This window comes from Trichoderma evansii (genome assembly GCF_050947405.1).
Source record: "Trichoderma evansii strain SZMC 28006 chromosome Unknown GGI43scaffold_2, whole genome shotgun sequence".
NCBI classification, from domain to species: domain Eukaryota; kingdom Fungi; phylum Ascomycota; class Sordariomycetes; order Hypocreales; family Hypocreaceae; genus Trichoderma; species Trichoderma evansii.
Genome location: NW_028145204.1, coordinates 1,994,579 through 2,018,105, shown reverse-complemented (window position 1 = coordinate 2,018,105; position 23,527 = coordinate 1,994,579). Strand labels below are relative to the sequence as shown.

Sequence of the window (23,527 nt, the reverse complement as noted above, 5' to 3'; positions counted from 1 at the left end):
GTCGTGACTATTAGAAGATACCCTCCTCTGCCCCGCGACCGTCATCGCGCCGTCCTTTTGGCGGGGAGGAATGGTTCGGGCCATTTCGGCCAACAGCCTAGGCAACGTGCAAGGCCAGCGGCCATTTAAAGGCCTTAGGACGTTCCTAAACATTACCGTGGAGCTATCCTAGAGGACCCATCCCCTGGCCCGAGTCTGGGGAACCAACTAGCGCGCACATTCATCGCGGGCTGGCTCTCATTCGACGATATCAGAACCTCATCCCCGTCCAACAAACCCGATGGTTTGCGCCTCGAACGATGGGCTGGGCAACTCGGCAATTGTCGTTGACGATTTTATTTTGTGAGGGGGCACAAAAAAAATTATGAATTTCTGTTTCAGAGGACGTAACAGCAACTCAGCGCGCAGGTATTGCCGACAAGGTACAGTACTCCAAGACGCCCCGCCAAGCGGATAATTTCTACTTTACTCCATACCTAGCATCATCTCACGGCCTCGCACGTCAGCAGACAGCGCCATGATATAGCAATATGGCATCTGACCGGGCCCCAGCATGACATGCAAAGCGCGCACAAACCAAATATCACAAAGCCCTGATTCTAGGGCTTTGTCCCCGGGTGTAGGCGAGAGCAAGCTGCGCCAATTTCATCGCGATAAGCATCAAAATCCCCATCGCGGGAAATCGACATCGCGCGCCAACAAACAGCCTCCGTAGTGAGCGGGGGCGTGCCGTTAGTTGGCCAGGCTAGAGTAGCTCGAGGCTCCGTCTCTGTCGGCTGTGGTGATGAACCGTCTAGTACGGAGTCGAATCCACTTCAAACTATCGTGCCATGACGCTGAAAGACCACGGAGAGCCGTGGGCAGACCCGATTGCCCGAGTAGGCAGGCTAGAAAGCCGAAGCGTTGAAACAAGGCCGTCTCTCTCTCCGCCGACGTGGGATGGTCTGGAGAAGCTACCAAGAGCACTTACTCGTGCGTCAAACCGTCTCAGCTGTCCCGCGGCGCAAACAAGTTCATGCCGCCAATGCACAAAACACGGCTAATGAGCAAAGTAGCAGAGATGCCGGCTGCTTAATGCGCCAGAGAGACATCCGATGTTGTGGACTCCCAGAGCGCGCATCCGTATCCGCGAAAGGGGTGTTCACTTACACGCCCAATGTGCGGCGCCAACTTTGACGGCCGCACGACTAACAGAAATGCCAGACCAATATGCCGTCCCAAATACCATACATGAACATCCCAAATGCGCCTTTTACCAAGACTCAAGGCAGCCAATCGGGGCAGCCCGACGGCGCAGATGGTCGGATTGACGGGATGCGCTGCGACAAGCAAGCAAATCAGCCGATCTGATCTTCACCAAGCAGCCCACAAATAAAGTCAAGCTTGACACGAAGAAACTCGCCAGTCTCAATCACTGCGTGTGTGACCTCTGTATCAATCACCGGACCAGGCGGGAGCAATTTATGGAACCAGCAACTCCCGTACCTGTCCGTACCTACGTCTATGCGCGGATGCGTGGGATAGATCAATACGTCCATGGGTGTATGTAGAAAACGACATATGCACGGAATGAAGGGGCCATGTTCTTTCTAGATGGTTCGCAGGATATTATGCGGCGGCGGACTCTGTTTCAACCCGTCACCGAGTTGTTTGCAGATATCCAAGATAGGCTGCCACTGATCACCAGCGAGTGACCTTATCGCATCTATCCCCCCATGTTTGCATACTGTGTTCGATACTGTGTCTTGTCACAGCCAGCTTCCCTGCCTGCGCCTCTCAAACGAGGGAATGCTATGCAACCATCACGTTGCGCTTGATAGATAAGCTGATTGGTACTCCCAGTCCAGGCAAGTCGCCTTCTCGAAATGCCCCATGTGACCCCCCATCCGGCCAGATATTGGTGTGTGAGCAGTTGTGGTTGTGTAAGTGGTAATTAGGTGAATTAGCGACAAGTTAGCAGCGGTATTAGTATCAGCCACGGGCTCAATTCAGAGGTGTGTGGTGGTGGTGTGTCAGCCACGCCGAAACTTGGACCCGCGGGCATTTTCTCGAAAACGGATCCATTTGGCGATAAGAGCGATTATTTATCTCATCCACTTTTTTCATCCCACATGCACTGTAATTAATGGATTGTGAGGGGGATTTCGAGGGCTAAAGCCCCCATTTTCGTATAACGACAAAACAAATTCCCCCTTGTGTGGAGTTATTTTATTCTGTTGAAAAGTAGCCTTCTTTTCGGGAAATGACGTACAGATGAACAGGCACGAGTACGCTTTTTAGTGATCGGCGGCTACGCTGTTGCTTATTGCACACCCCTCCTGGATGGAGTCGCCATGAGAACCTTGGTAGGTTCTAAAATTGAAAAAGGCATCTATTTATATGTATATGGCCTAGTGTCGATAAGGAGAAGCGTAGATGACGCCCTCTCGTGTCAAAGCAAGGAAATGGAATATTTTCGTTTTTGTGCGTGTCATCATGATGGGGAATAGGGTTTGTATACCCCCTTATTGAGATCGAGAATTATATGTACATCGAACGATTTATATGATAAAGGGGCAATTAGTATATGGCATTACTCAAAAGCAAAAGGACATGCTCGCCATGCAATGAAATGAGACTGTAAGCTATATGAGTCATGACAACTATGCGCCTCCTACTCTCTGGCCAAAGACAAACTCGCGGCAAGCCTAGATATATAAACGTTATTAAACAGTTATACTTATAGAGAGTCGCAAGTCGAGTAGCTGTTACTTACCTGCTTAAGAACTCCCACTTGTTCTTGTGACTGCAAAAACACTTGCCTGTACTGGGCAATGCTTTGTTCGAGAACCGCCCGGCGTGTTGTGCTCCCCTCACAAATGGCCTTCATCTGAAGCTCCATTTCCTTGCGCAAAAAGGGCTTGCCAAGGCTCATTTCGAAGCTCATCCGGTCAAAGCCCAGGATAAGGGCTACGCCAAGCTGAGTTGGCACGAACACTTTGAGTCCACTTCCTCGTCCCCCTCCTCTTGCTGAGCCGCCTCCTCCTCGGCCTCGACCTCCTCTTCCACGACCGCGGCCCCCGCCTCGTGCAGCCGGTGCCCCATTTGCTTCGTCGTCGTCTCCTCCTTGCTCGGCTGTGTCGTTTCCCCTCGCTATCGTGGCTACGTATTCTCGGTCCTGGATCTTTTGTATGTGCTCCGCCATTGTGGCATCGGTTCCGATGCCGTTGGCGTCCATGAGGGCAATGAGGTCTGCTTCGGTAAGGTAGTTTGGCGGTGACGTCTTGCCTTCTGTCATCATTGCTTCTGTGGGCTCAAACTGCTCTCCAACGGTGAATGGTGGTAGCTCTGTGGTATTGTTCCAGTTTTCGTATACGTAGACGTCCAAGTAGTTCCTTTCAAGTACAATAATTCCTCGTGTGCTGAAATACTCGTCTCCAAATTGGAGTTCAATATCGGTTGCCATACCTTTGGCATCTTCGGAGCAGCATGCGAGGAACCGACGCGTTACATACTCGTATAAGCGTCCTTCGTCGTAGGTCAATACAGATGGTGCTACATGTGCAATAGGATGGATAGGTGGATGGGCTTTGTCGTCGTGTCTTCCCTCCCTTGGTTGTTGAAAGCCGCCGTTGACGAGTCCTTGGGCAAAAGGGCCCCAGCGTTGGTCTGTAGTCTGTTTCTGAACCAGAGCTCTCAAATTCATACCCTTGTCGAAACGATCAGTTTCTGTTCTCGGATAGCTTATGAATCCTTTGTTGTAGAGGCCTTCTGCTATTGTCATGGCCTGCTGACCAGACATTCGAAGTAGACGAGTCGCCGCCTTTTGAAGCTCAACAGTGGTGAGAGGCAGTGGCTTGAATTTTCGGGTCGGCTTTTCCTGTACTTTGGTAACCTTGGCTTTCTTTGCGTCAAGGCATCTCTCGTATAGCAACACAGCCGTCATTCTATCAAAGAGACGATTTCTAGCCCAGGAGAAGCGAACTTGTTTGCCCTCTTTGTTATGCGTCAACGAGATCCCCCAGAACGGCTCAGGGACAAAGTTCTTGACGCGAAAATACCGATCTACCACAAATCCCAGAGTTGGAAATTGGCATGATCCTATATAGTTGCTTTAGCCCAAGGTCAAAGACACCATTGTGATGGATAGAGAGAGAATAGTTACCATAGCTAAGAACCAGATCTGCCAGAGGTCCTCCTAAATGCTTGAGATTATTTGTTATGAAACGCGTAAACGCGTATCCAATTCGAAGATCCAACTCAATTCTTGCTGAAACAGCATTGACCTGCTTCTCGTCTAACTCAACAAGTCGTCTGGCGGCTGATAACACATGGCTAAGAATCAAAGTGTCAGTATACAGCATATCAATATACAGAATCTTGCATCGAATACATACGCTCGTTCCACATTGCTGAATCTAGCACGCTTCACGAGGATCGCAGCGTTGCCCACCTTTGCCGCATCAACAATCTCCTGTCCGATGTGCTCTCCCTCTCGATCGCAATCAGTCCATATCACCAGCAGACGAGCATACTTGGCTTGATCTGCTATGTTCTTGGCAATGTCTTTTTTGTCCTATCCAATGGTCAATATTATATCATATTCCATTGCACAATGCTAGAGTTACTCACATCATGAACATTCGTGACAATTGGTGCATTGAAGAGTGATTCTGGTGGTGGGTGACTCCAGTTCTTGTACTCGTTGGTGAACTCAACATTGGTGAGATGGCCTGTAACGCAGGTCATGGTGACGGATGAGCTTCCCCATTGTTGGCCAAAGTCAAAGTCAAACGAGTAATTCTTGATGAACTTGTTGCGTGTGTTATGCTTGTGTAGCATTCACGTTAGCCTAGTGTATAAAAACACGGTTGAGCTGTGATTCTAGGAGCTACATGTACGCACTGTTGAAAAGGATCCTCCAGAGAGATGGCCGGCCACAGCCTTGGAAATCGATGGCTTCTCAGCCACGCAGAGGACTCTCATATTTCCCAGTCTAGGACACGAATTGATGAAAAGGCGAGGCTGGGTGAATCTCATATACTCTACTCAGATTCACGTCTCTCATCAATTTTTCCCACTCCCTGAATGCGGCTGCACATCAACCCCGCCTGCCGTCTATAGGTCACCAATATGTAAAGATTGTCTCAGCTGTCATTCTGCGCAGTTGATGCCCAAGCTGTCGAGAAGACGAGGCTGGTTCTCGACAGCTGCGCGCTCAAGCAATAGCAGAAGCTAAGATTTTGCCTGGCATGAACCAATGCAAGGTACATGGCCCATGTACATTCGCCTCCATTACAATGTAGCCCCACCACCCGCTAGCTTCCCTCTGCCTAATATAAGCTCAGTGTTACGGCGGGCGCCCTCAATGCAATGGTCAGCGCATCACAGCACTGGAGTTTGAGGCAACGCGCGCTGAAACACGACGCTAAGCCGCGCCTCGATCAGCAGCAACGCACGCTGCTAAAGCAATCGGACAACGAGCTAAGAAATAATGGCGGCTCGGCCCCCTTTATTGGTCGCCACGCTCACAACCTTCATACTGGACAACGGCAGTCACTCATCCCGCGATACTGTAATACCATACGCGCGATGGCCAACTATATAAAATCAATGACGGGGGCGGTGCCCGCTCTCGACAAGCTCTTCAGCTCGTTCAACATCTGGAAAGCCCCCGTAATGGTGCTGCCGCAGGTGAAATCTCTGCACGAGTGCGTCGACTACTCCAAGGTCATCGAGCCTTTCATACCGCACTTCTACGAGCTGCCCTACAAGATCTGGGCCAACATTGACAGTCTCGATGGCTTGAAGTCGGCCTATGTTACGACGAACCCACTGATTTCTGGATTTTCCCTTTCTCTTGTCTTTGGGCTTATTACTCTGATCGCGTCCGAGATCAACCGCAACTACTCTCAGGTTGACCGCCTGTGGAGCATCTTGCCAAATGTCTTTGTTGTCCACATCGCGGTATGGGCTCGTCTGGCTGGTCTGCCGCATGATCGAGTGGATTTGATTGCCGCATTTACAACTATCTGGAGTGTAAGACTGAATCTTTATATCCTCTGTCTGGGTCTCACACAGCGAATCAAGAAAATTTTGCTGACATGGATACTTGTTTCAGATTCGACTGACCTACAACTACTGGAGGCGCGGCGGCTACAAGATTGGCTCAGAGGACTACAGATGGTAAAGACGCTCTCCCTCCCTCTCTGTCTCACACGAAATGGCTCAAAGAGAACTAATTTTTTAATAGGATGATTGTCAAGGCGAAACTCAACTCAATCGTTTGGTTCATCTTCAACGTTACCTTCATCTCATTTTTCCAGTGCATTCTCCTATTTCTCTTCTCTTGCGTACCAGCGTACGTCATCTTACTATCGTCTCAATTGGAGCCTGGCATTCAACTAGTTGATCTGGTCTTTTTCGCCGTCGAGGTCCTTCTTGTCGCCAGCGAATGGATAAGCGATGGCCAGCAATGGGGTATGCCGTTAATCTCAAATCTTGTTTTCATCAAAGTAGTGCCCTTTCCGCTAACATGCTAGTAGCTTACCAAAACGCCAAATACGATTATGAGGAGACTGATGAAGTCGCCCGTGGATATACCCCGGCTGAGCTAGAGAGGGGCTTTGTCGCAAAGGGTCTCTGGGCATACAGCCGACACCCCAATTTCTTTGCCGAGCAGTCTATTTGGTTTATTCTCTACTCATGGAGCTGTTTTGCCGCCAACACTCCGTACAGCTGGGCCGGCACCGGCGCTGTCCTCCTCGTTTTGCTCTTCCAAGGGTCCACCAACCTCACTGAGAAGATCACTGCCGGAAAGTACCCAGAGTATAAGGCGTACCAGAAGCACGTTGGCATGTTCATCCCCAAGACGCTGGCCGCTTACAGGACCCCCTCGCCAAAAGTCATCAGGTCGAGCGACGTGGTTAAGCGTGCAGAGCAGAAGATTAAGGAAAAGTCCTCCAAGAAGAAGTCGGGCTGAAATGGGCAAGTAATATACGCAGTCATAAATTCCTCAAGTCTAATGACCTTGCTCTGTCGGCGTAATTATGAAAGGGAAGCTTTACGAGATTATGGTTCACTATGTCATTCATGAAAACTTGGGAGGGCAGCTTGGAAAAGTTGATCTAGGATATCCTTTTTTGTCTATCATATCATACCATGTCTAAAAGAAATCTAATCTAGAGTCCAGTCTAAATGTTTCTATGCACCTTGAAGAAGATCACCCAATTTATCAGCGTAGTAAGCCGGCACGGCGACTGCGTCCTCGCGATCCCAGTCCTTCTTCTGATGAACACCCGTCAATACATGCAGCGTTCCTCCAAGCTTTCCCTCAATACCAAACTTGATATCCGTGTTTAGTCTGTCTCCAATCATGCAGGTCTTGGCACGGTCAAGCTGAAATTTGCCCTCAACAGCATCCATCATGGCCTGGCTGGGCTTTCCGAGAACCGTGGGCTGCTCGCCAAGAGCGTAGGCAAGGGGGATCATGCATGATCCAGCGCCAAGGAAGAATTCGTGGTGCATGGGCAGAGTAGAATCCGCATTTGTCGCCAGGAAGACGGCGCCCTTCTTGACGTAGTGGAAGCCGAGCGCAATCTTCAAGTAGTTGATGTGGAAATCCAAGCCGCACAGGACAACGCCAACTTCGGGATCCAGCATCGAGCCGTTGGCAATATTCTCAAAGTCAGCCGGTGTGATGTCCCTCCTGAAGCTGGCATCTGTTCCACCGATGAATGGGATGCCCTCCGAGGCCAGCTCTACCTCCATGCCAGATTCACCGATAGCAAAGACCTTGTTCTTACCAGGAGGCAGCTTGAGGATGCGGTTGATGTAGATGGCGGCGGAGTAGGAGGAGCCAAAGACATCTTCGGCCTCACAGGGGATGTTCAGCTTGGTGAGCTTCTTAACATAGTCTTGCCGTGACTTTGTAGAGTTATTTGTTACAAATACAAGTTTCTTGCCTGTGAGCGGTGAGTCTCAGTCCAGTGGTTTCGGATCTCTCTCGGTATCTGACCTTTTGACTTGAGAAATGCAATTGTCTCAGGGACGCCCTCGTACACATGGTCTCCGTTCCATAATACACCTAGTTATGTGAGATTTTGCTTAAATTTTCAAGAAAAAATATGAGTCTGCTAACCATCGCAGTCGAACAAGAAAGTCTATGGTTTTCATGTGAGTGAGTTGTCATAAACGTGGGTCTGAAGCAAAAGATAAAATCACTCACGTCAAATTTGTCAATAAACTCGTTGATCCCGGCCTTGTCGCCGGTGAGGTATTTCGGCGTTGCGGCCATTTTGTCCAACTTTCTATGATGGTGAAGAATTGAGCCTGAATGAGAAACCCGTCTCAATTAAACAATCTTTAACCGAGCGGTGAATAGGCTCTTAATAATGAGTCAGTATGTGTTTTCTTGGTACGGCGTAATATCGTGCTTAGTCAGTAGTATTCCGCCCAGCAAATCTATGCTGTACCTGCTGGAATAAGCTGCAGCGTTGTATCCAAGAGGATCATTGCAACGCTATTTTTAGTTAAGAAGGATTTTCATCATTCAATCAGCTTATTTCTACGAGCACGGGTGAGATTCGATTGCATTCTGTGATCTCGGCGACTTTTGCTAGATATGTGTAGGGTAAGTAGCTGAAGTCTTGCGACTTCGGAGGCGAAAATATCGGCGCCAAACGACGTCATAAGGGTGGCCTTCAGAGACAATACGACGCCACAAAGATGGCGTTTTTCTGTGGCACTAAATGCGAGCCGTGAAAGAGGCTCAACTATGAAAGTCAACCTCGGCTTAGACGGTTACGAAGATCCGGGATTCTTTTGATTCCGGGTACCGTTGCAGGTAGTTGACTTGAAGCCTAACGTTAATCGCTTATACGGAGTACATACATGTAGTCTCCTCTGTCGTTGGGCCATAGTCGAGCGGGCGTCTGTATGGAGCTAATGGACCTCTATGCCAATGGACGTGATCGTGGGGGTTATTTCTGTGTAATGGATATTCCTGCATCGAGATCACAATCCGCTGAAGATGTTTAGAGTGCGTTATGAGACGGCTGCAGGATGTATTGCGGCCTTACTGGCATTCATACATGAAATGATGAACGCTGAAAGCATGGGTATTCCGTCACGGGAGTAGGCAGCATCCGATGAAAACTGCATGTAAGTTGTAGTAGCTACATGTACTCTTGGGCGAAGTCTCATCGTATACTTGAACATGCAGTCGTCACCTTGGTTAGCCTGAAGCCAACTGAGCTGATAATTAGACATCAATAGAAGCCTGAAGCATGTCTGCAGGCAGCATTGGGCGTACGAGTGTCCTAGCCTCTTAGAATACCGAAATTTGATGATAATATTGAGTAGGTATCTGCGGCGTAACGTGTTCACCGGCTGAGGACAGTGGGCTGCTTTAACTCGTATACAGCTGCGCCGCTGAAAAGCATAACACTGCTCCCTTTACATCTCATGATGTCTCTGCCCTCGGTGTAAGCCATCTCACCGTCGAAAAGGAGACTCGTATTAATAGAGCACCGGCACTACTATATGTGATGCTCGAGGTCACGCACTATACAAGGGTTAAACAGCCCGAGTTTCGATACCGCACTCTTATCGGCAAAGCATCTCTAGTGCATTGGCCGATCGCCGTAGCCGATACAAATGAAGAGGACCCTGGATAGGTGATGAATGAGGCAAGGCGCGACCGAATTATGGATCCCGAGCGGCGCCAGCCCGGCTGAACCGAAGGAAAACCCTGCCAGACAGGAGATAAGACGGCGTTTTGGTCTGTAGATCACAAGTAGACAGTGGCTTTTTTTATGAGGCGCTCATAGTAAAATTTACCGGAGCTACGGGAAGAAACACCAAGCTGGGCCCGAGAAAAACGTGTAGCCGTCGGCGATGACGTGTTGGCGTAGCACATGTGCCAAATATCGCTTAGGTTCTAAAGGTTTAATGAGACAGCAAGACTCATCCAGCCTGACGGCGGAGACACTTGCTGCATGCATTGTAAAATGGGCTATACTAGAGACTGGAGCTTGACTCGTGAGCTCTGAGAGGCTACGATAAAGCACCGAGAAAAAGTAGAATAAAAATAGGAGCTTCCCAGGGAACTAAAAAATTTCTTTGCCAGCTACAAATACTTGCTACCCTCCCACCTCTTCAATCTCTAGAAACCTATTGAACTTGACAAATCATACATATATTCGCTACTACTTCGCGCAATAACTCTGTATTCCTAGCGACGAAAGCCAGCATCTTACCTGGACCATTACTTCCCGTCCTCTACGAGTCGCAAGACATCTCCACAGTATCCATGGATACCAAGTCACCAAACCCTCGCCTGACCACTGAGTCACTCAGTCTTTCCACCAGCAACTTTTCAACTCCCTCTGTCTCTGTCGTCTCAACACCTACGTTAGAGGCCCGCGAGTTTATCGGCGGTGTCCCACCCAAAGTCTCGACAAACCCTCTGCCACCTCTTTTACGAGAGTATCCCCAGCCCGCTAAGGATATCGACGTCGAGGAGGCTCTTGAACGCCAGCCTGGGAGATGGAGTCTCCAGGGCCAGATGAAGGCAAACCAAAAGAGGGCACAGATCGCTGCATCCCGGCCCGACGACAAGGAGCAGAAGACAAGGGACTTTGAGGCGGCCAAGCGAGAACTGCTGGCCTTTCACGACAGCACACTGCAGAAGGATGCCGGCAGGAAATGAATGACAATGACGATGGCGATGGTTACACTGACGAATTTACGTCCACTTTGCAATGTTTGGTTCATATTTGCGTGGCGCAACGGTTGGGAGAACGTTATACCCATAGAGAGTTTCCGACAGGCTACTGCGGAATAGAGCATCAGCAGGCTAGAGATATTTTTCGGGTTTATAAAATTGAATTCTTATGACGAATGTGCACCCTGGGGCTTTGATTTGTATTGCATAACTAGTGACAATCCTTTTTCTACTGTACTTGAGTGGAGTTGGCTCAGGTCTACGCCAATGAGCAATAATAATAATAATAGATATTCGGTGACATCTGCAGTGGTATGATACCGTTGATTTTTTACTGGAAGCGACGAGCCAGTGTGAAGCCATAGGCCACAGTAGCGAAGAAGCTGGTCAGGTTAAGGGTCGAAGTGACAGCGTGCAGCACACCGAACTTGCGGTTCAGAGCCTGCATTTCAGGCGAGGCACCCTCCTTCTCGAACCACTCCTTTCCGTCTCGCTTGGCTGTTGGGTAGAGACTAATATCAGCTTTGGGCTCTAAAGGCTACCGTTAAAGCATTGGGATGGAATAGCATGAATTACCTTGTCCATAGCGCTCCTTCTCAACCTTGAGAGTGGCGGGGAGGGCCACAAAGAGGTTGACGATGCTGCTGACAAAGGTGGCAGCAATGGGCACCAAGGTACCCCACCGGCTTGAAGGCGCAAGGAAGCCGCTAATGCCAGTCTGGGTGAGCGAGCTTCCGGGATATGTAAAAGCAAGGACAGCAGAGCCAGCAGCTTGTACGCCAAAGTAGTAGGGCCACAGGTTAATAAGGACAGCTGAGAAGGTTTTGATATCGACCGAGCGGATCATGATGACAGTAGTGACAAAGGTCTGCAGTGGCAGAGTGTAAGCAATTGCACGGGTTCATGGTCTAACAAAGCACACAATTGGGAAGAAAAAAAGAGATGAAAACCATCTTTTCCTAACATACGTGAAAGAAAGTTGTTCCCAAGACGGTACCGTAACTACGTCGTTGAGCGCCGGAGCCTAGCATTAGCCCATGATGCACTTGAGCAGGGATCCGAGATCGAGCACCCACGATATAATGTGGTACGGGGCCACAGAAGCAATAATTGAGCCAGCCATTGTTGCTTTCTTCCAGAGAGAGCCAATACTACCAAAGACTGATGAAAGGAGTAAAATACCTCAGGATGAGGTGATACGCGGGACAACTTCTTATGTGTTTGACCCTCTGACAACCGGATCCTACCTCGCCCGACATGCATGCATGTGTCCCCGGTCGGATCACGTGACATCGCGATACCTGCGCGTTTGTACTCCACCAACGGCCTCGTCTGCCTAAAGCTTGAGCGAGGGGCGGGCCTATCAGCTGCTGCTATAAAAAAGGGCTGGTTGATGTGTGGAATGACATAGACAACGAATTGATGATTTTATCCTTTCTTTCATTTCCTTCCTTCTTCTTCCCCCTTTTCTACTCTCAATTGGAACAAGAACGTTGAGCTTATTCAAGATGGCGGACAAGGAATCCACCGTTTTTATCATTGACCTTGGCGCGTCCATGAAAGCCGCCAATGGAGGGCGAAATGAGTCTGATCTTGATTGGAGCATGAGCTATGTGTGGGATAAGATCAGTAATGTTGTGGCCTCGAACCGCAAGACGCTGTGTGTTGGCGTTGTGGGACTCAGAACCGATGAGACCAACCATACTCTGGCGGAAGATGGCTACGATCACATCTCCATCTTGCAGCCGCTGGGCCCAATGTCAATGTCCAGCCTGAAATCTCTCCAGTCCAAGATAAAGCCGAGCAAGACATCAGAAGGCGATGCCATATCAGCCATTGTGATTGCGGTCGATATGATTGACACCTATACCAAGAAGAATAAGTGGAAGCGGCAGATTTGTCTCGTTACAGACGGTCACGGCGAGATAGACCCAGATGATATCAGTGATATTGCACGGAAAATGAAGGACTCAAAGATTGAGTTGACTGTCTTGTGAGTTGAAGCAGCATTTCATGGCCAGGCCCTCGCAGTTTTAGTGCTGACTATCACACAAGGGGCGTCGACTTTGATGCCCCCGACTACGGTTATAAAGAAGAAGATAAATCATCAGTGAAGGTATTAAAGATAATATCGTCTTTACGATATGTTTCTTTTCACAGCTATCTCTAACGCGTGAATTAGAAACAAAATGAAGAGACCTTGAGACAGCTCGTGGAAGGCTGTGGTGAAGACGCCAGAATTGCCTCCATAGTCGAAGCTATTGATGATATGAATGAGCCACGAGCCAAATCAGTCAAGCCATACAAGACATACGATGGTACCCTGACTCTGGGAGACCCGAAGAACGCCCCCGCAGTTGTTGAAATCCGCGTTGAAAGATATTTTAAAACTCATCTCGCCAGGCCGGTAACAGCCAGCACTGTAGTCAAAGAGGAGCAAGCTGGGCCTTCGCAGGCGGCGGATGATGAGCAGATGGATGGGGTAGAGCTCACAGCCGTTAAGCAGACCAGAACATACAAAGTCAACGACCCAGATGCCCCCGGCGGCAAGCGCGATGTTGAGTTTGAATCTCTAGCCAAGGGGTACGAATACGGCAGGACAGCCGTGCACATTAGCGAGTCTGATCATAACATTACCAAAATACAGACACAGAAAAGCTTCAAGATCATTGGCTTTATACCTAAAGAAAAGGTAATGATTTATTTCTTATGTCTGGTAGTGTTTCTGCTGACTATCTTCTAGTATGAGCCGCTCCTCAATCTCGGCGAATCATGTGTTACCATCGCAGCCAAGTACGATGAGAAGTCAGAACTGGCATTCAGCTCTCTAGTATGGGCATTGTCAGAGCTTGATTCCTACGCTGTGGCTCGTCTGGTGACAAAAGACGAGAAAGATCCTATAATGGTGCTATTGATGCCCTATATGGAGCCTAATTATGTTTGTCTATATGACGTACCTCTACCGTTTGCAGAAGATGTTAGGTCGTATCAGTTCCCTCCTCTGGACAGAGTTGTTACTGTGAGCGGTCAAACAATTACCAAGCACCGCCTGTTGCCATCAGATGAACTCAACCAGGCAATGAGCGATTATGTGGATGCCATGGATATTTCCAACTATGGCATTGACCAAGACGGGTAAGCATGGACTGTTGCAGTGGACGTTCTGATCTGCTAACTCACCTCCTTTCATTAGAGAGCCGGCCGAGTATGCTTCCATTGATGAAATTTATAACCCTGCAATTCATCGCATCAATCATGCGATCAAGCAGCGGGCGGTCCACCCGGAGAGACCTGTGCCAGAAATACCATCTGTTTTGCTCAGATTCGCAGCACCTCCCACAGAACTGGTGGAGACTGTGCAGGCTAAGATTGATTCTCTAATTAAAGCTGCCGACGTGAAGAAAGGCGAGTATACATTCCTCCCCACACTCTCAAGATTTTATTAGCTAATATTTTTGCAGTACCACCCAAAGCTAAAGGCAAACGTCAAAGAGAAGCCGTTAAGCCTATCTCAGGCCTGGACGTGGACGCTCTGCTAGGAGGAGAGAAGAAGGGATCAATTAGCCCTGATAATGCAATTCCTGATTTCAAACGAGCTTTGAACTCATCAGAAGAAGTCGAGCAGATTGCTGATGCGATAAAGCAAATGGGAGCAATTGTGCGATCTCTCATCACGGATAGCTTTGGAGATAACAAATATGCCCAGGCAATGGAGAGCATCGGTGTAATGCGTGAGGAGCTCACAAATCTGGAAGAGCCCGGTCAGTACAACGACTTTGTACGTGACTTGAAGAAGAATCTACTCTCTGGAGCTCTGGGTGGCGATCGACGGGATTTCTGGTTCAAGATGAGATGGGCAAAATTGGGATTGATCAACCAAAGCCAGTCAGAGGTATCCACGGTTACTCTCGAAGAGGCAGATGAGGTGAGTAGTGCAGCTTACTGCCAGTCTGCGTGACTATTGTTTGCTAATTTGTGGGATAGTTCTACAAGTCGAGATGAAGTGCAACGACCGGAAGTGTCATTTCTTTAGGTTTCACAAGTACAGAATAATTCTGGTACCGTGTACGCAGATGATATATCATCCAAAGGCCGAAAATATGTTTTATAAAGAGAGAGGGAGAAACACTTGTATTATATGATATGACGAAGGGCAGATGGAAGAGCAGCAAAGAGGGCTTCTATTGCCTCCTGGCCGCATTACGGCAACGGCGTGTTTGTTTACTGTTTAAGCTGGTACTACTCCCGGCCTCAGATTGTGCCACCACCGCAATATAATGATTCTATTCTCAGCATTTGAGCATTTGTATTTGTCTTCATTCCGATACCAGTCACTCCATTAATAATTGTTGCTGTTTGCTACCATCCAAATTTTTTTCTCCCATCATTGTGTGACCTACTGCACGCAGCCGTCAACAGCACCTGCCTAACCTGCCTCAGCCAATTTGCCCAATCAGCGGCACGTCAATTTCCTTTCACTTTGTCCTTCACTTTGCCCGCCCAACACACTTTCTTTTCTTTTTATTTTCTAAGACTCTTTGTTAACTTTTTCTTTCTCTTTTGTTTCTGCCAAATTCATCCAATTTTCATCCAATTTTCTTCATCGCAGCGGCTACTCAATAGCTTCAACATGTCTGCATTATCATTTGGAGCTCGCTTAGAGAAGCTCAAGGACCTAGGCGTCAACGTTCAATACGGCGACCATGTGCGCGACGAGGTCGATTCTGAAGATGAGTTTCCTACTGTGGTGCCGCCGCAGGTGGAGGGCAAGGATGCTGTTTCATACGATGCTGGATACGACGCTTGGAATTCCACTGCCCATCCGCCGACAGAGAAGCAGGCCACACGTGAAGAGGTCAAAGAGTTACCCCCATTGGTAGCATTAGACTGTTCGAATTTCATTACTGGAGAGCCTGCAGAGGAGACCATCGACTTTTGCTCCTGGAGAGTCATTCAGACTTATCCCGATCACTTCATCGGCAAGGCAAACAGACCTCGTGTACGTGCAGACATTGCTTTCATCATGGATCAAACAAAGAAAATAACGCATAGCTGACGCAATATTCAGGCCAAGCCGTTCTTTGACAAAATTCTTGAGGGTAGAGTCTGGGACTTGTAAGTGCTCCCGGAAATCGTCACTGTTTCAGAGACGCATGTTTAATACTGTAGCAGCTTCTATGTATATCATCCTGAGAAGTCTACCGAGAAGCCTCGTGTGATGGTACCCACAGTACAATTTGAAGGTTTCTTAAGGAGTATCAACAGAGAACTTGGAACCTCTCTCGCAATTCCGGGAGGAACGAATCAAGATCGCTTCTATATGAGATTTGGCCAAGGAGACACTCCACGGCCTCGATATCTACAGAGATCGAGAGATCAGAAATATTTTGAAGTGGAAAAATTTCCAGATTTTCAGCAAGAGGATCGAGAAAACTTCCAAAAAGCACATGGTGCCATTCAGCAAGATTGGGAGGCTCTTTGGAGCATGATGGCGCCAAAGCCTGCTTCCGCAGACAAGAAGAAGAATAAATCCAGAAAGGCCGCCCAGCAGAAGCTGGACCGAGAACGAATGCTTCTCGAGGCTCAAGAATTTCTTCATCTGCAGGGTAAAAACGCTCGCGCAGTTGGAGATGTTGTCTTTGTTTGCATGGACGTTGAAGCCATCGAGATGCCACCGAATCCCATTTCTGAGATTGGAATCGCCATCCTAGATGTCAGAGACCTCCACGGCGTGCAATCAGGGCCTAGTGGTCAAAACTGGTGGCAGTTTATCAAAGCTTACCATCTGCGAACCAAAGAATACTCGGGCCTCGTGAATCATCGTTTCGTCCGTGGATGTCCCAGCTACTTCGATTTTGGGTATTCATCACGCTGTCAACTCGTCATGTGCACATATTCTTGCTAACATGTTGAAACAGAGCAAGTACCTTTCCAGAAGAATGCGAACTTCCCGAAGCAATTGAATCTATCTTGGAACCCTATCTCAGGGACAAGCGCAAGCTGGTATTTGTCGCCCATGATGCTCGCCAGGATATCAAATACCTTTCAAGTGTAGGTTTTGAAGTACTGGCAATACAGGGCCTTATCGAGCAGCTGGACACAAAAGAGATCCACCAGGCTTGGAGAGCGTCTGAGCAAGGGAAAAGCCTTCATCATGTTCTCAACGACCTGCTTATCCAGAGCAAGCACTTGCACAACGCTGGCAACGATGCTGTGTTCACTCTCCGCGCCCTCATCGGCGTTGCCATTGAGGAGATTCGAGAAAAGGAAGTAAAGGCGAAAGGAGAAGAATACACACCGGCCCTGCTAGGCGTAAAACAGCAACAGGAGCTGGCGATTGAGAATGATCCATGGGCATAACAATCTTGAGATGAGAATTACCATTTTTCTTTCTTTTTATTTTTGAGTTGGAAGCCGCAAATCTGTTATGTAGCTAGTCCTCCCTTCTAAATCTTCCCACACCTTTAGCTGTGTGTTGCTTAGATAGCTTTCAAATTCAGCCCACCAACCCACCAACGCCATCGCTATGGAAAACGAATATCGTACAAGGCATATACACACCGGCTACTCCGGTTCTTTCTCTCCATTACCAACGCGGCGGTGTCGTGACCTCGGTGCTCTATATAATACGCTACATCGTGGGGTATGTGGCCGGTCGTTGCGTTTGTTGTAGTCTACTCGTACAGTTTCGCTCATGTCGTTTTATCCAGTAGTTCCTTCGCCTCGTTGACTTTTGTCGCCAAGTACGGACTGCCACCTCGATCGGGGTGGTTCAAGAGCATAAGCGTTCGGTGCGCTTTGCGAACTTTGTCTTTTGTGATGGATCGCTCACTGTACAATTCGCATTAGAATCATCCATGTTTTGTAATTGCGCAGTTTGAATTGTTGGAAATAGAAAGAGTACTGTGCGGAGGTTTCATGCGTACCTGAGCGATAGGATGAGCGAAGCTTCCTTCTTGGTCATCTTGGGCTCGAATCCGCCCTTGTAAAAAGCTTTGCCCATAGCACCAACGCCGCCGCGGGAGCGACGAAGGGCGACGAAACCGGCTCGGCCCTGTGAGATGAAGTGTTAGCTTTTTGTCTTTGTTTTATGTATGTATCTGTGGCTGTATGTAGGTATGTTGCAAACGGGATGCGCTGAGGTTGTATGATTTGCTCTTCTGCGCTTATACGGAAAGTTGGAAAGATTGTTGGATAAGACGTACGAGAAATGCGGCGACGGCAACACCGGTGCCCCAGGCGAATACTGATGCCATTGTGAGAGGGTGATATTTCTTATTTCAGCCCCGAAAGAAAGGTATTTCGATGCGTGTTTGGGATTGGCGATTTCTAACTTGTCGGCTTTGGGCGATTGCGGCGCATGCAAAGTGGGTTGTGATGGCGATGCGATGAAGTTTTACGATATGCCGAGCGGGAGATGGATTTTCCGACCCGAGAGCCGTGGATTTGGTGGCGGGTTTGGCCGCATGGATGGAGGGGAGGTTGAGTGTGTTGATTGGCTGATGGGGAATCTTGGATTAATTTACTGTATCTTGAAACTATCGATCTTCGTTTTATATTGATCTTCAGGATAATGGATTTGCATTTCTATAAATAAAATTGAAGTATTGGATTGTCATTGATTTGCAGCGCTATTATGTGGTTAGATATCTTAGGTAAGCGGCTCTCTCTATATAGACGGTTATCGGTTCATGATATGATTCAGCCTTGCTGTGCTCTAGACGTATATTGCTATTAGGAGTATGGTACTCCGATATAAGTGCTATATAATACATTCTTCATTAAAACGTAGAGTCTCCGTCTATTTTGGAGATCTAGCTTCGCAATTCTATCCTCACCGGTCATTAAAGGCCTCATAATAGCCTTAGTCGTAGCAGTTCATTACACACATACACACAAATAAGCCCTCAAGGCTCCTCTTCTTCTTCCTCCTCTTTTCTCTGATGCTGATGTGCCTTTGCGGGAGGCCTCAACGACCCCTCAACGGCCTCCTTAATCTTCTTGTCCAGCTCAGCCACCTTGCTCCTCTCCTCCTCTTCTTGCCGCCTTTCGTTCTCAGCGGCCTGTTCCGCGTTGAAGTTGCCAGCCCCGCCGCGTCCAGACCAGCCTGCTCTGTGAGGCTGTGGGTGTCTCTTCAGGCGCGATGCCACCGCGGCATCGGTCTCGTCTGCGAGTTGGCCCTGGATCTGCGCGGCCTGTGTCGGGTCGGCGAAGTTGCCGGCGCCTCCACGGCCTGCCCTGGCGGACCCTTGTAATGGGGCCGTGGACGGGGCGGAGGTGATGGCTCTCAGCTGTTGCGCTTTGAGGTCCTATAAAAGAAAGAGAGAGAAAGAAAAATGGTTAAAAGGGCCGTTCTCTTTCTTTAGATTCAGATAGATAAAAACAAACGTCAAGGGACGAAAAAAACGAAGGCCGAGTAAAGAAAACGAATCGCAAGTTTGGTATTTACTTTGGATGCTTCTGCTACTTCCTTTGATGGAACATAGTTGCCTGCTCCACCGCGGCCAACTTTACTCAGAGTATCTACCTCCTGAGGCATATCTTAAAAAAGGTAACCTTGCGCAATAAGAATAAGAGATCTTTTGCCAAAGGGGTATAAAAGAAGGGGGGCGTGTAGAAAAAAAGGATTAGGGTAAATAACAATAAAAAGAAAACTCCCTCAAAAGTAGAAAATAGCGGGTTCGTGTTTTTTTTCGTCTCTTTCTTTTTTGAGAAATTACGTACACGTACTTTTGAGAAAGAAAAAAAAAGCTCCGAGCAGGTTTTTTTAAGGTTGCCCTTGTCAGGGCGTGATGCTAAAAAAGAGGCTTCGCTGACGTCACGGGGGAAAAAATTTGGTGGATACTTGGAATGACGTAGGTGAAGAAAAGCCTCCTAAAACGGCAACTGTGTTGAGAGTAATTTGCCGTGTTTTCGAAACTTTTATTTGCTCTTTTTGTCTTTTATTTTCTTTTTGTTGGCTTCACCCCCCCTGGTAGAATGAAAAGTTTGACCTGCAGGAAAAAAAAAGTATGTGATCGACAGGTGAATTATGATCCCGGCGCCAGCTACCATGCAGACCACCAAGCCTCGTGAAAATATGACAGCTGTAGGTACCGAGTCTGTAGTTAGTGGACATGTGGACCACCAAGCCCTATCCACAGCCTTTTGAAACAGTTAACGGCCATCGAGAAATAGCATCTGTCATCGAGATCCCAATAATTGATTCACTAAAGGCTTGGTGGGTATCTTCCTTGTCGTAATTCTTTCTTTCTTATTCACGTCGCGACAAATGGATTGTAACGTAAGCATTAAGTAGGCTGTAATTGGAGAGCAATTATATAAAGCAAACCGTTTTTCAAAACTCGAAAAAGCCGCCCTATTCCGCAGTCTCAAATGAGAAAACACACCCCTCGGCATCGAAGCACTAAAGCACATATCCGCGCACCCATCCGGAAGTGGCGGACGGCTGCCGCTCACGAGTCTACAGCCGTGCCTGCGCCTCTGAACCTTGTTCGGCTTCCATGGAATCATCTAATGCAAACGCCAATTTCTACTTTGTGTTGTAAAAATCGCAGGGGTGAACACTTTGTCCATTACACTGATTCATCAGCAACTGGACAAGTCCTCCGCTACCTCCGAGAGACCACGGATGACAACGAAAAGAGGATCATCCGCCGCGCCAGCGTCAGAGCAAAAACCGCGATCCGTTTCATGATGCGGGAAAACGTCGAGGCAGCGTCAGACTCAAGCCCCATAGTATTAACGGACTACAGGTAAGCGGCACTTTCGTAGTCCAGTGCGAACTGCCGAGCGTCAGTACCTTGGTTGACGAATTTGCGCACTGTACTGTTAATGGAGCCAACTCAGCCATCTTTACGCACGGAGTATGATGTTATTGTACTGGAACAACGAGAGGAGTGTAGCCATGAAAAGCACTCAGCAAATAAATGACAGAAAGTTCTATGAAAAGCAACTGCAATGTCTCAAACTTGGGCATCATTACATAACGAATGACATGCTGGCGGGGGCGCAGCATGGAGCATTGATATCGTTGCGGTTTTCTATACGGCAAAGTCTAAGATGTTGCGTGCAGATGAGATGGGTGTTTATGCCAGAGACAACTTCACGGGCCTCGGCCGCACGAGCTTTCTGCCTATATGCCAACTGCTTGATTCAGGTTGCAGATAATTGCCCATGTTGGCGTCGATTTTATAGAGCGTGCATTTTGTACGACGTGACATGCGCGCATCATTGGCGAGGTCCAAATTAAGCACCTCTGGGTTGCACATCCTCTTTGAAGTTGTATATAAAAAAAGCGCGCCATGAGTAATTGATTGATCATGGATGGTGAGGCGTGCGCTTTAGGCGAGATACCCAAGCCCTCCTCTCCCTCTTTATTTTCATTCACTCAATTGATCCCGATGAAAGGATCAAGAAAAACGTTGAGGTTGGTTCACGGCCCAATGACCGCCGTCGTCCGCACGAGATAGAATGATTCAGGGCGCTTGGAAGTTGAAATGCAGGCTCCGATTGGTTACCGATCAGCCACCGAGGGGCTGTTGAAGAATTGTTGGTCGGAACGTGCAGCGCACGCCATCACCACGACACACAGTCTAATTTTGGAGGACAACAAGCAAAAATTGTTGCAAAAAGGGCGATTGTATGGCGTTTGTCGTAGTGTTAAGGAGATGCAGCGCTTGGCTACTGCTGAAAGCACCGAGACAGTATGACATATCCATCTGACGCTGTGTACTTCAATGCGAAACCCCGTCAGTTATCAAAAAGGTGGGTAGTAAAAGGTATTATAACAAAGGCATTATTTAGCCAAACCTCAAAAGAATAAATCCCCTAAAAATAATAGAAGCCCGTTACAGAAGAGGAGGTTACGAGTGATGATTCCATCTTCCTAACCTCCACCAGTCATGAGAAGTCGGCTCGGCTCGTGCCCCTCACAATTGATCGTCGAGACCTTCTCTAGCTAGCAGGTCCTCTCGTGGCCGGCTCGTCGTTGATGTTCAGGCACATCGGTTTAAGCTGCTAAGTCGACAGACACCAAATGTATCCGACTGCCATGCCCCGCAAGGCGATCAACTGGGCGATCTACCTCTGCCACCACGATGCCTGTCAATGTCACCACTGTGGTCTGTCCATCATTCGAGGTTTAAAGTTGGGCATCGTTCGCCACAATGGTTACACGTTTCGAGTATGAATGCAGAGAGAAAATTTTTTCTTCATCCTTTCAACCTTTCAGGATGGCATCGCCCAATTGCACTTGCAATTACAGGTTCCAATTGAGTGCATTGATGGTAAACCAGCCGTGCGTTGGCGTAGGCGTTGGGATGGCAACATAAAGCGTATAGCCGAACATCGGGATCCATATATCTATATCAACCAAGCTTGGGGTGTCCAGTTAGGCACCTAGACGGGAGCAAACCAGAGCCTGCTGAAAATAGATACCCAATCATAGGCATTAATCATCATCATGTTAGCCGCCTGAGTCTACGCCCAGAAAGCATGAGAGAAAGAAAATTTTTTTCTCATGGTGTTTGTGTGTTTTCCACGGAGGCCTCGTTTGCCCTTATCTATATCACAGCTGCCTGCATTAGGAAACCGGCTGCTGCACAGTGCTGCAGAGCACATGTTATATGCATTTGTGCCGAAGCTAAGACAGACGGCAGGTTCACGGCTCGGCGAATGTGGTTTGCTGAGGCCACTCGATGCGCCTGCGATGGTGCCATGGGCGGGTTGCCCTAGTCGCTGCCGGAAGTCGTGACCTGCGTAAGCGCACGGCCGGGGGGTGCGGCCATGGCTGATGGAGTGTGTGTGGGTTGATGCTAGGTGAATACTAAAAATTGGAGGCACTGTGCAGCCGAAGTCTTTTGGTTGTGGGAGATTCTAACCGCCAGAGAGAGCGTCCTCCAGTTAGCTGCGCCGGTTCCTGGATGATGAGGCGTAGACTTTCGGAGAGAAGTGACCGCTGGCGATTCTATTTCGCAGTGGCTGGCTGTTCGTGGCGGTGGTGGCCAGATTTTTGGCTTTTGACTTTGGCCCTTACAGTTCTTTTTTTTCTTTTCTGATTCTTTTTTGTGTTCCGAGATTCTTGCGCCAGGGGTTGGCTTTTGTTGGTTGTTCTCGTCCTTTTCCTTGTCTTTCCCTGACAAGTAATTTGTTGGCAAGCCCATTCCAATTGACTCCGTACGAGGTGCTACCCCATTCCCAGCTCCATGTCTCCATGTATGCTCCATGATATCCACAGCGTCTCCATCAAACCGGGCTGCCTTTATACCTGATGACAAAGAACCTAACGAAGCTCTGACTCCTCCTACCGCTTCGTCTTGAAGGTGTACTTGAATGTACTGGCGCTGACTGTAATCTGGGGCCTTCCTCTTCTGCTACGCCTCCTCCGTGTATTGGCCTTATGCTTAACGATTCCCCGGACCAGCCGTATTTAGCCGATTTGTGTTGTGCAGTTGTCGTCCTTGTTTACCTGGAAGAGGCAAAGCTGTTGTGGAAACTCGATGGGGAAAGACTGGTTAGGATATGCATATATCCCTCTAAAAGCTGCGTGTAAGAGGGCAGTAGCACCTCGTATCTATCCAATTGACACGTATGAGCATGCTGCCATACGTATTACTACCTAATAGCTTGTAGAATATTAGCATTGCTGCTCCGCGGTAGCTCTGTCTGTCGGCAGACGCACCTTGTCGGTTCCCAACAGACTCTGATACTTTTGTGTGTTGTCCAAGACTATTGGGGGGGGGGGGGGGGGGGGGGGGGGGGGGGGGCGGGGGGGGGGGGCGGGCGGGGGGGGGGGGGGGGGGGGGGGCGGCGGGGGCGGGG

At 48.6% G+C, this 23,527-nt stretch overlaps 10 protein-coding genes across 10 annotated transcripts; 5 read left to right on the top strand and 5 right to left on the bottom strand.

Annotated features, from left to right (window-relative positions):
• Positions 1-2,642: 2,642 nt before the first annotated feature.
• GGI43DRAFT_420466 (DNA topoisomerase 3) lies at positions 2,643-4,965 on the bottom strand (the record flags this gene model as incomplete). The annotated part of the gene is made up of 6 exons (XM_083207821.1): positions 2,643-2,687; positions 2,756-4,080; positions 4,145-4,314; positions 4,377-4,555; positions 4,612-4,809; positions 4,885-4,965. The coding sequence occupies 6 exons, from the start codon at positions 4,963-4,965 to the stop codon at positions 2,643-2,645; spliced, it is 1,998 nt and encodes a 665-aa protein (XP_083065175.1).
• A 402-nt stretch (positions 4,966-5,367) lies between these two features.
• GGI43DRAFT_393982 (uncharacterized protein) lies at positions 5,368-7,127 on the top strand. The gene is made up of 4 exons (XM_083204717.1): positions 5,368-6,018; positions 6,101-6,165; positions 6,233-6,459; positions 6,525-7,127. Exons 1-4 carry the CDS (start codon positions 5,572-5,574, stop codon positions 6,959-6,961), a joined length of 1,176 nt encoding a protein of 391 aa, XP_083065174.1. The 5' UTR covers positions 5,368-5,571; the 3' UTR covers positions 6,962-7,127.
• Positions 7,072-8,649, bottom strand: GGI43DRAFT_158769 (4-nitrophenylphosphatase). Its single transcript, XM_083199537.1, has 4 exons — positions 8,207-8,649; positions 8,120-8,141; positions 7,997-8,065; positions 7,072-7,943 (listed from the first exon to the last, which is right to left on the bottom strand). The coding sequence occupies exons 1-4, from the start codon at positions 8,273-8,275 to the stop codon at positions 7,183-7,185; spliced, it is 921 nt and encodes a 306-aa protein (XP_083065173.1). The 5' UTR covers positions 8,276-8,649; the 3' UTR covers positions 7,072-7,182.
• Positions 8,650-10,094: 1,445 nt separating this feature from the next.
• Positions 10,095-10,922, top strand: GGI43DRAFT_158773 (uncharacterized protein). Its single transcript, XM_083199538.1, has one exon. It carries the CDS (start codon positions 10,292-10,294, stop codon positions 10,688-10,690), a length of 399 nt encoding a protein of 132 aa, XP_083065172.1. The 5' UTR covers positions 10,095-10,291; the 3' UTR covers positions 10,691-10,922.
• Positions 10,864-11,979, bottom strand: GGI43DRAFT_158765 (DUF4149 domain-containing protein). The gene is made up of 4 exons (XM_083199536.1): positions 11,782-11,979; positions 11,674-11,707; positions 11,282-11,573; positions 10,864-11,203 (listed from the first exon to the last, which is right to left on the bottom strand). Exons 1-4 carry the CDS (start codon positions 11,826-11,828, stop codon positions 11,037-11,039), a joined length of 540 nt encoding a protein of 179 aa, XP_083065171.1. The 5' UTR covers positions 11,829-11,979; the 3' UTR covers positions 10,864-11,036.
• Positions 11,980-12,058: 79 nt separating this feature from the next.
• GGI43DRAFT_158678 (ATP-dependent DNA helicase YKU80) lies at positions 12,059-15,042 on the top strand. The gene is made up of 7 exons (XM_083199534.1): positions 12,059-12,698; positions 12,761-12,821; positions 12,888-13,397; positions 13,449-13,840; positions 13,899-14,110; positions 14,167-14,630; positions 14,690-15,042. Exons 1-7 carry the CDS (start codon positions 12,214-12,216, stop codon positions 14,705-14,707), a joined length of 2,142 nt encoding a protein of 713 aa, XP_083065170.1. The 5' UTR covers positions 12,059-12,213; the 3' UTR covers positions 14,708-15,042.
• A 1-nt stretch (position 15,043) lies between these two features.
• On the top strand, positions 15,044-17,311 carry GGI43DRAFT_158675 (uncharacterized protein). Its single transcript, XM_083199533.1, has 4 exons — positions 15,044-15,704; positions 15,774-15,820; positions 15,878-16,564; positions 16,624-17,311. Exons 1-4 carry the CDS (start codon positions 15,336-15,338, stop codon positions 17,063-17,065), a joined length of 1,545 nt encoding a protein of 514 aa, XP_083065169.1. The 5' UTR covers positions 15,044-15,335; the 3' UTR covers positions 17,066-17,311.
• Positions 17,004-18,061, bottom strand: GGI43DRAFT_158682 (mitochondrial import inner membrane translocase subunit TIM14). Its single transcript, XM_083199535.1, has 3 exons — positions 17,911-18,061; positions 17,632-17,759; positions 17,004-17,536 (listed from the first exon to the last, which is right to left on the bottom strand). The coding sequence occupies exons 1-3, from the start codon at positions 17,959-17,961 to the stop codon at positions 17,398-17,400; spliced, it is 318 nt and encodes a 105-aa protein (XP_083065168.1). The 5' UTR covers positions 17,962-18,061; the 3' UTR covers positions 17,004-17,397.
• Positions 18,062-18,612: 551 nt separating this feature from the next.
• Positions 18,613-19,244, bottom strand: GGI43DRAFT_379710 (uncharacterized protein; the record flags this gene model as incomplete). Its single annotated transcript, XM_083202883.1, has 2 exons — positions 18,613-19,014; positions 19,155-19,244. 2 exons carry the CDS (start codon positions 19,242-19,244, stop codon positions 18,613-18,615), a joined length of 492 nt encoding a protein of 163 aa, XP_083065167.1.
• Positions 19,245-22,091: 2,847 nt separating this feature from the next.
• On the top strand, positions 22,092-22,535 carry GGI43DRAFT_158644 (uncharacterized protein). Its single transcript, XM_083199532.1, has one exon. The coding sequence runs from the start codon at positions 22,202-22,204 to the stop codon at positions 22,439-22,441; it is 240 nt and encodes a 79-aa protein (XP_083065166.1). The 5' UTR covers positions 22,092-22,201; the 3' UTR covers positions 22,442-22,535.
• Positions 22,536-23,527: the final 992 nt, after the last annotated feature.

Excerpts from the sequence above, each read along its gene's own strand:
- GGI43DRAFT_393982 (XM_083204717.1), top strand. The coding sequence starts at position 5,572 with ATGGCCAACTATATAAAATCAATGACGGGGGCGGTGCCCGCTCTCGAC. Across the intron at positions 6,019-6,100 it reads CATTTACAACTATCTGGAGT|ATTCGACTGACCTACAACTA; the intron begins GTAAGACTGAAT and ends TACTTGTTTCAG. Across the intron at positions 6,166-6,232 it reads GGCTCAGAGGACTACAGATG|GATGATTGTCAAGGCGAAAC; the intron begins GTAAAGACGCTC and ends ATTTTTTAATAG.
- GGI43DRAFT_158644 (XM_083199532.1), top strand. The coding sequence starts at position 22,202 with ATGAGAGAAAGAAAATTTTTTTCTCATGGTGTTTGTGTGTTTTCCACG.
- GGI43DRAFT_158769 (XM_083199537.1), bottom strand. The coding sequence starts at position 8,275 with ATGGCCGCAACGCCGAAATACCTCACCGGCGACAAGGCCGGGATCAAC. Across the intron at positions 8,142-8,206 it reads AGTTTATTGACAAATTTGAC|ACTTTCTTGTTCGACTGCGA; the intron begins GTGAGTGATTTT and ends TGAAAACCATAG. Across the intron at positions 8,066-8,119 it reads TTTCTTGTTCGACTGCGATG|GTGTATTATGGAACGGAGAC; the intron begins GTTAGCAGACTC and ends TCACATAACTAG.
- GGI43DRAFT_158682 (XM_083199535.1), bottom strand. The coding sequence starts at position 17,961 with ATGGCATCAGTATTCGCCTGGGGCACCGGTGTTGCCGTCGCCGCATTT. Across the intron at positions 17,760-17,910 it reads TTGCCGTCGCCGCATTTCTC|GGCCGAGCCGGTTTCGTCGC; the intron begins GTACGTCTTATC and ends TTCATCTCACAG. Across the intron at positions 17,537-17,631 it reads TCGCTCATCCTATCGCTCAG|TGAGCGATCCATCACAAAAG; the intron begins GTACGCATGAAA and ends CGAATTGTACAG.
- GGI43DRAFT_158675 (XM_083199533.1), top strand. The coding sequence starts at position 15,336 with ATGTCTGCATTATCATTTGGAGCTCGCTTAGAGAAGCTCAAGGACCTA. Across the intron at positions 15,705-15,773 it reads GCAAGGCAAACAGACCTCGT|GCCAAGCCGTTCTTTGACAA; the intron begins GTACGTGCAGAC and ends CGCAATATTCAG. Across the intron at positions 15,821-15,877 it reads GAGGGTAGAGTCTGGGACTT|CTTCTATGTATATCATCCTG; the intron begins GTAAGTGCTCCC and ends ATACTGTAGCAG.
- GGI43DRAFT_158678 (XM_083199534.1), top strand. The coding sequence starts at position 12,214 with ATGGCGGACAAGGAATCCACCGTTTTTATCATTGACCTTGGCGCGTCC. Across the intron at positions 13,398-13,448 it reads GCTTTATACCTAAAGAAAAG|TATGAGCCGCTCCTCAATCT; the intron begins GTAATGATTTAT and ends ACTATCTTCTAG. Across the intron at positions 13,841-13,898 it reads TATGGCATTGACCAAGACGG|AGAGCCGGCCGAGTATGCTT; the intron begins GTAAGCATGGAC and ends TCCTTTCATTAG.
- GGI43DRAFT_158773 (XM_083199538.1), top strand. The coding sequence starts at position 10,292 with ATGGATACCAAGTCACCAAACCCTCGCCTGACCACTGAGTCACTCAGT.
- GGI43DRAFT_158765 (XM_083199536.1), bottom strand. The coding sequence starts at position 11,828 with ATGGCTGGCTCAATTATTGCTTCTGTGGCCCCGTACCACATTATATC. Across the intron at positions 11,574-11,673 it reads TGGGAACAACTTTCTTTCAC|ACCTTTGTCACTACTGTCAT; the intron begins GTATGTTAGGAA and ends CTGCCACTGCAG. Across the intron at positions 11,204-11,281 it reads GAAGGAGCGCTATGGACAAG|CCAAGCGAGACGGAAAGGAG; the intron begins GTAATTCATGCT and ends TCTACCCAACAG.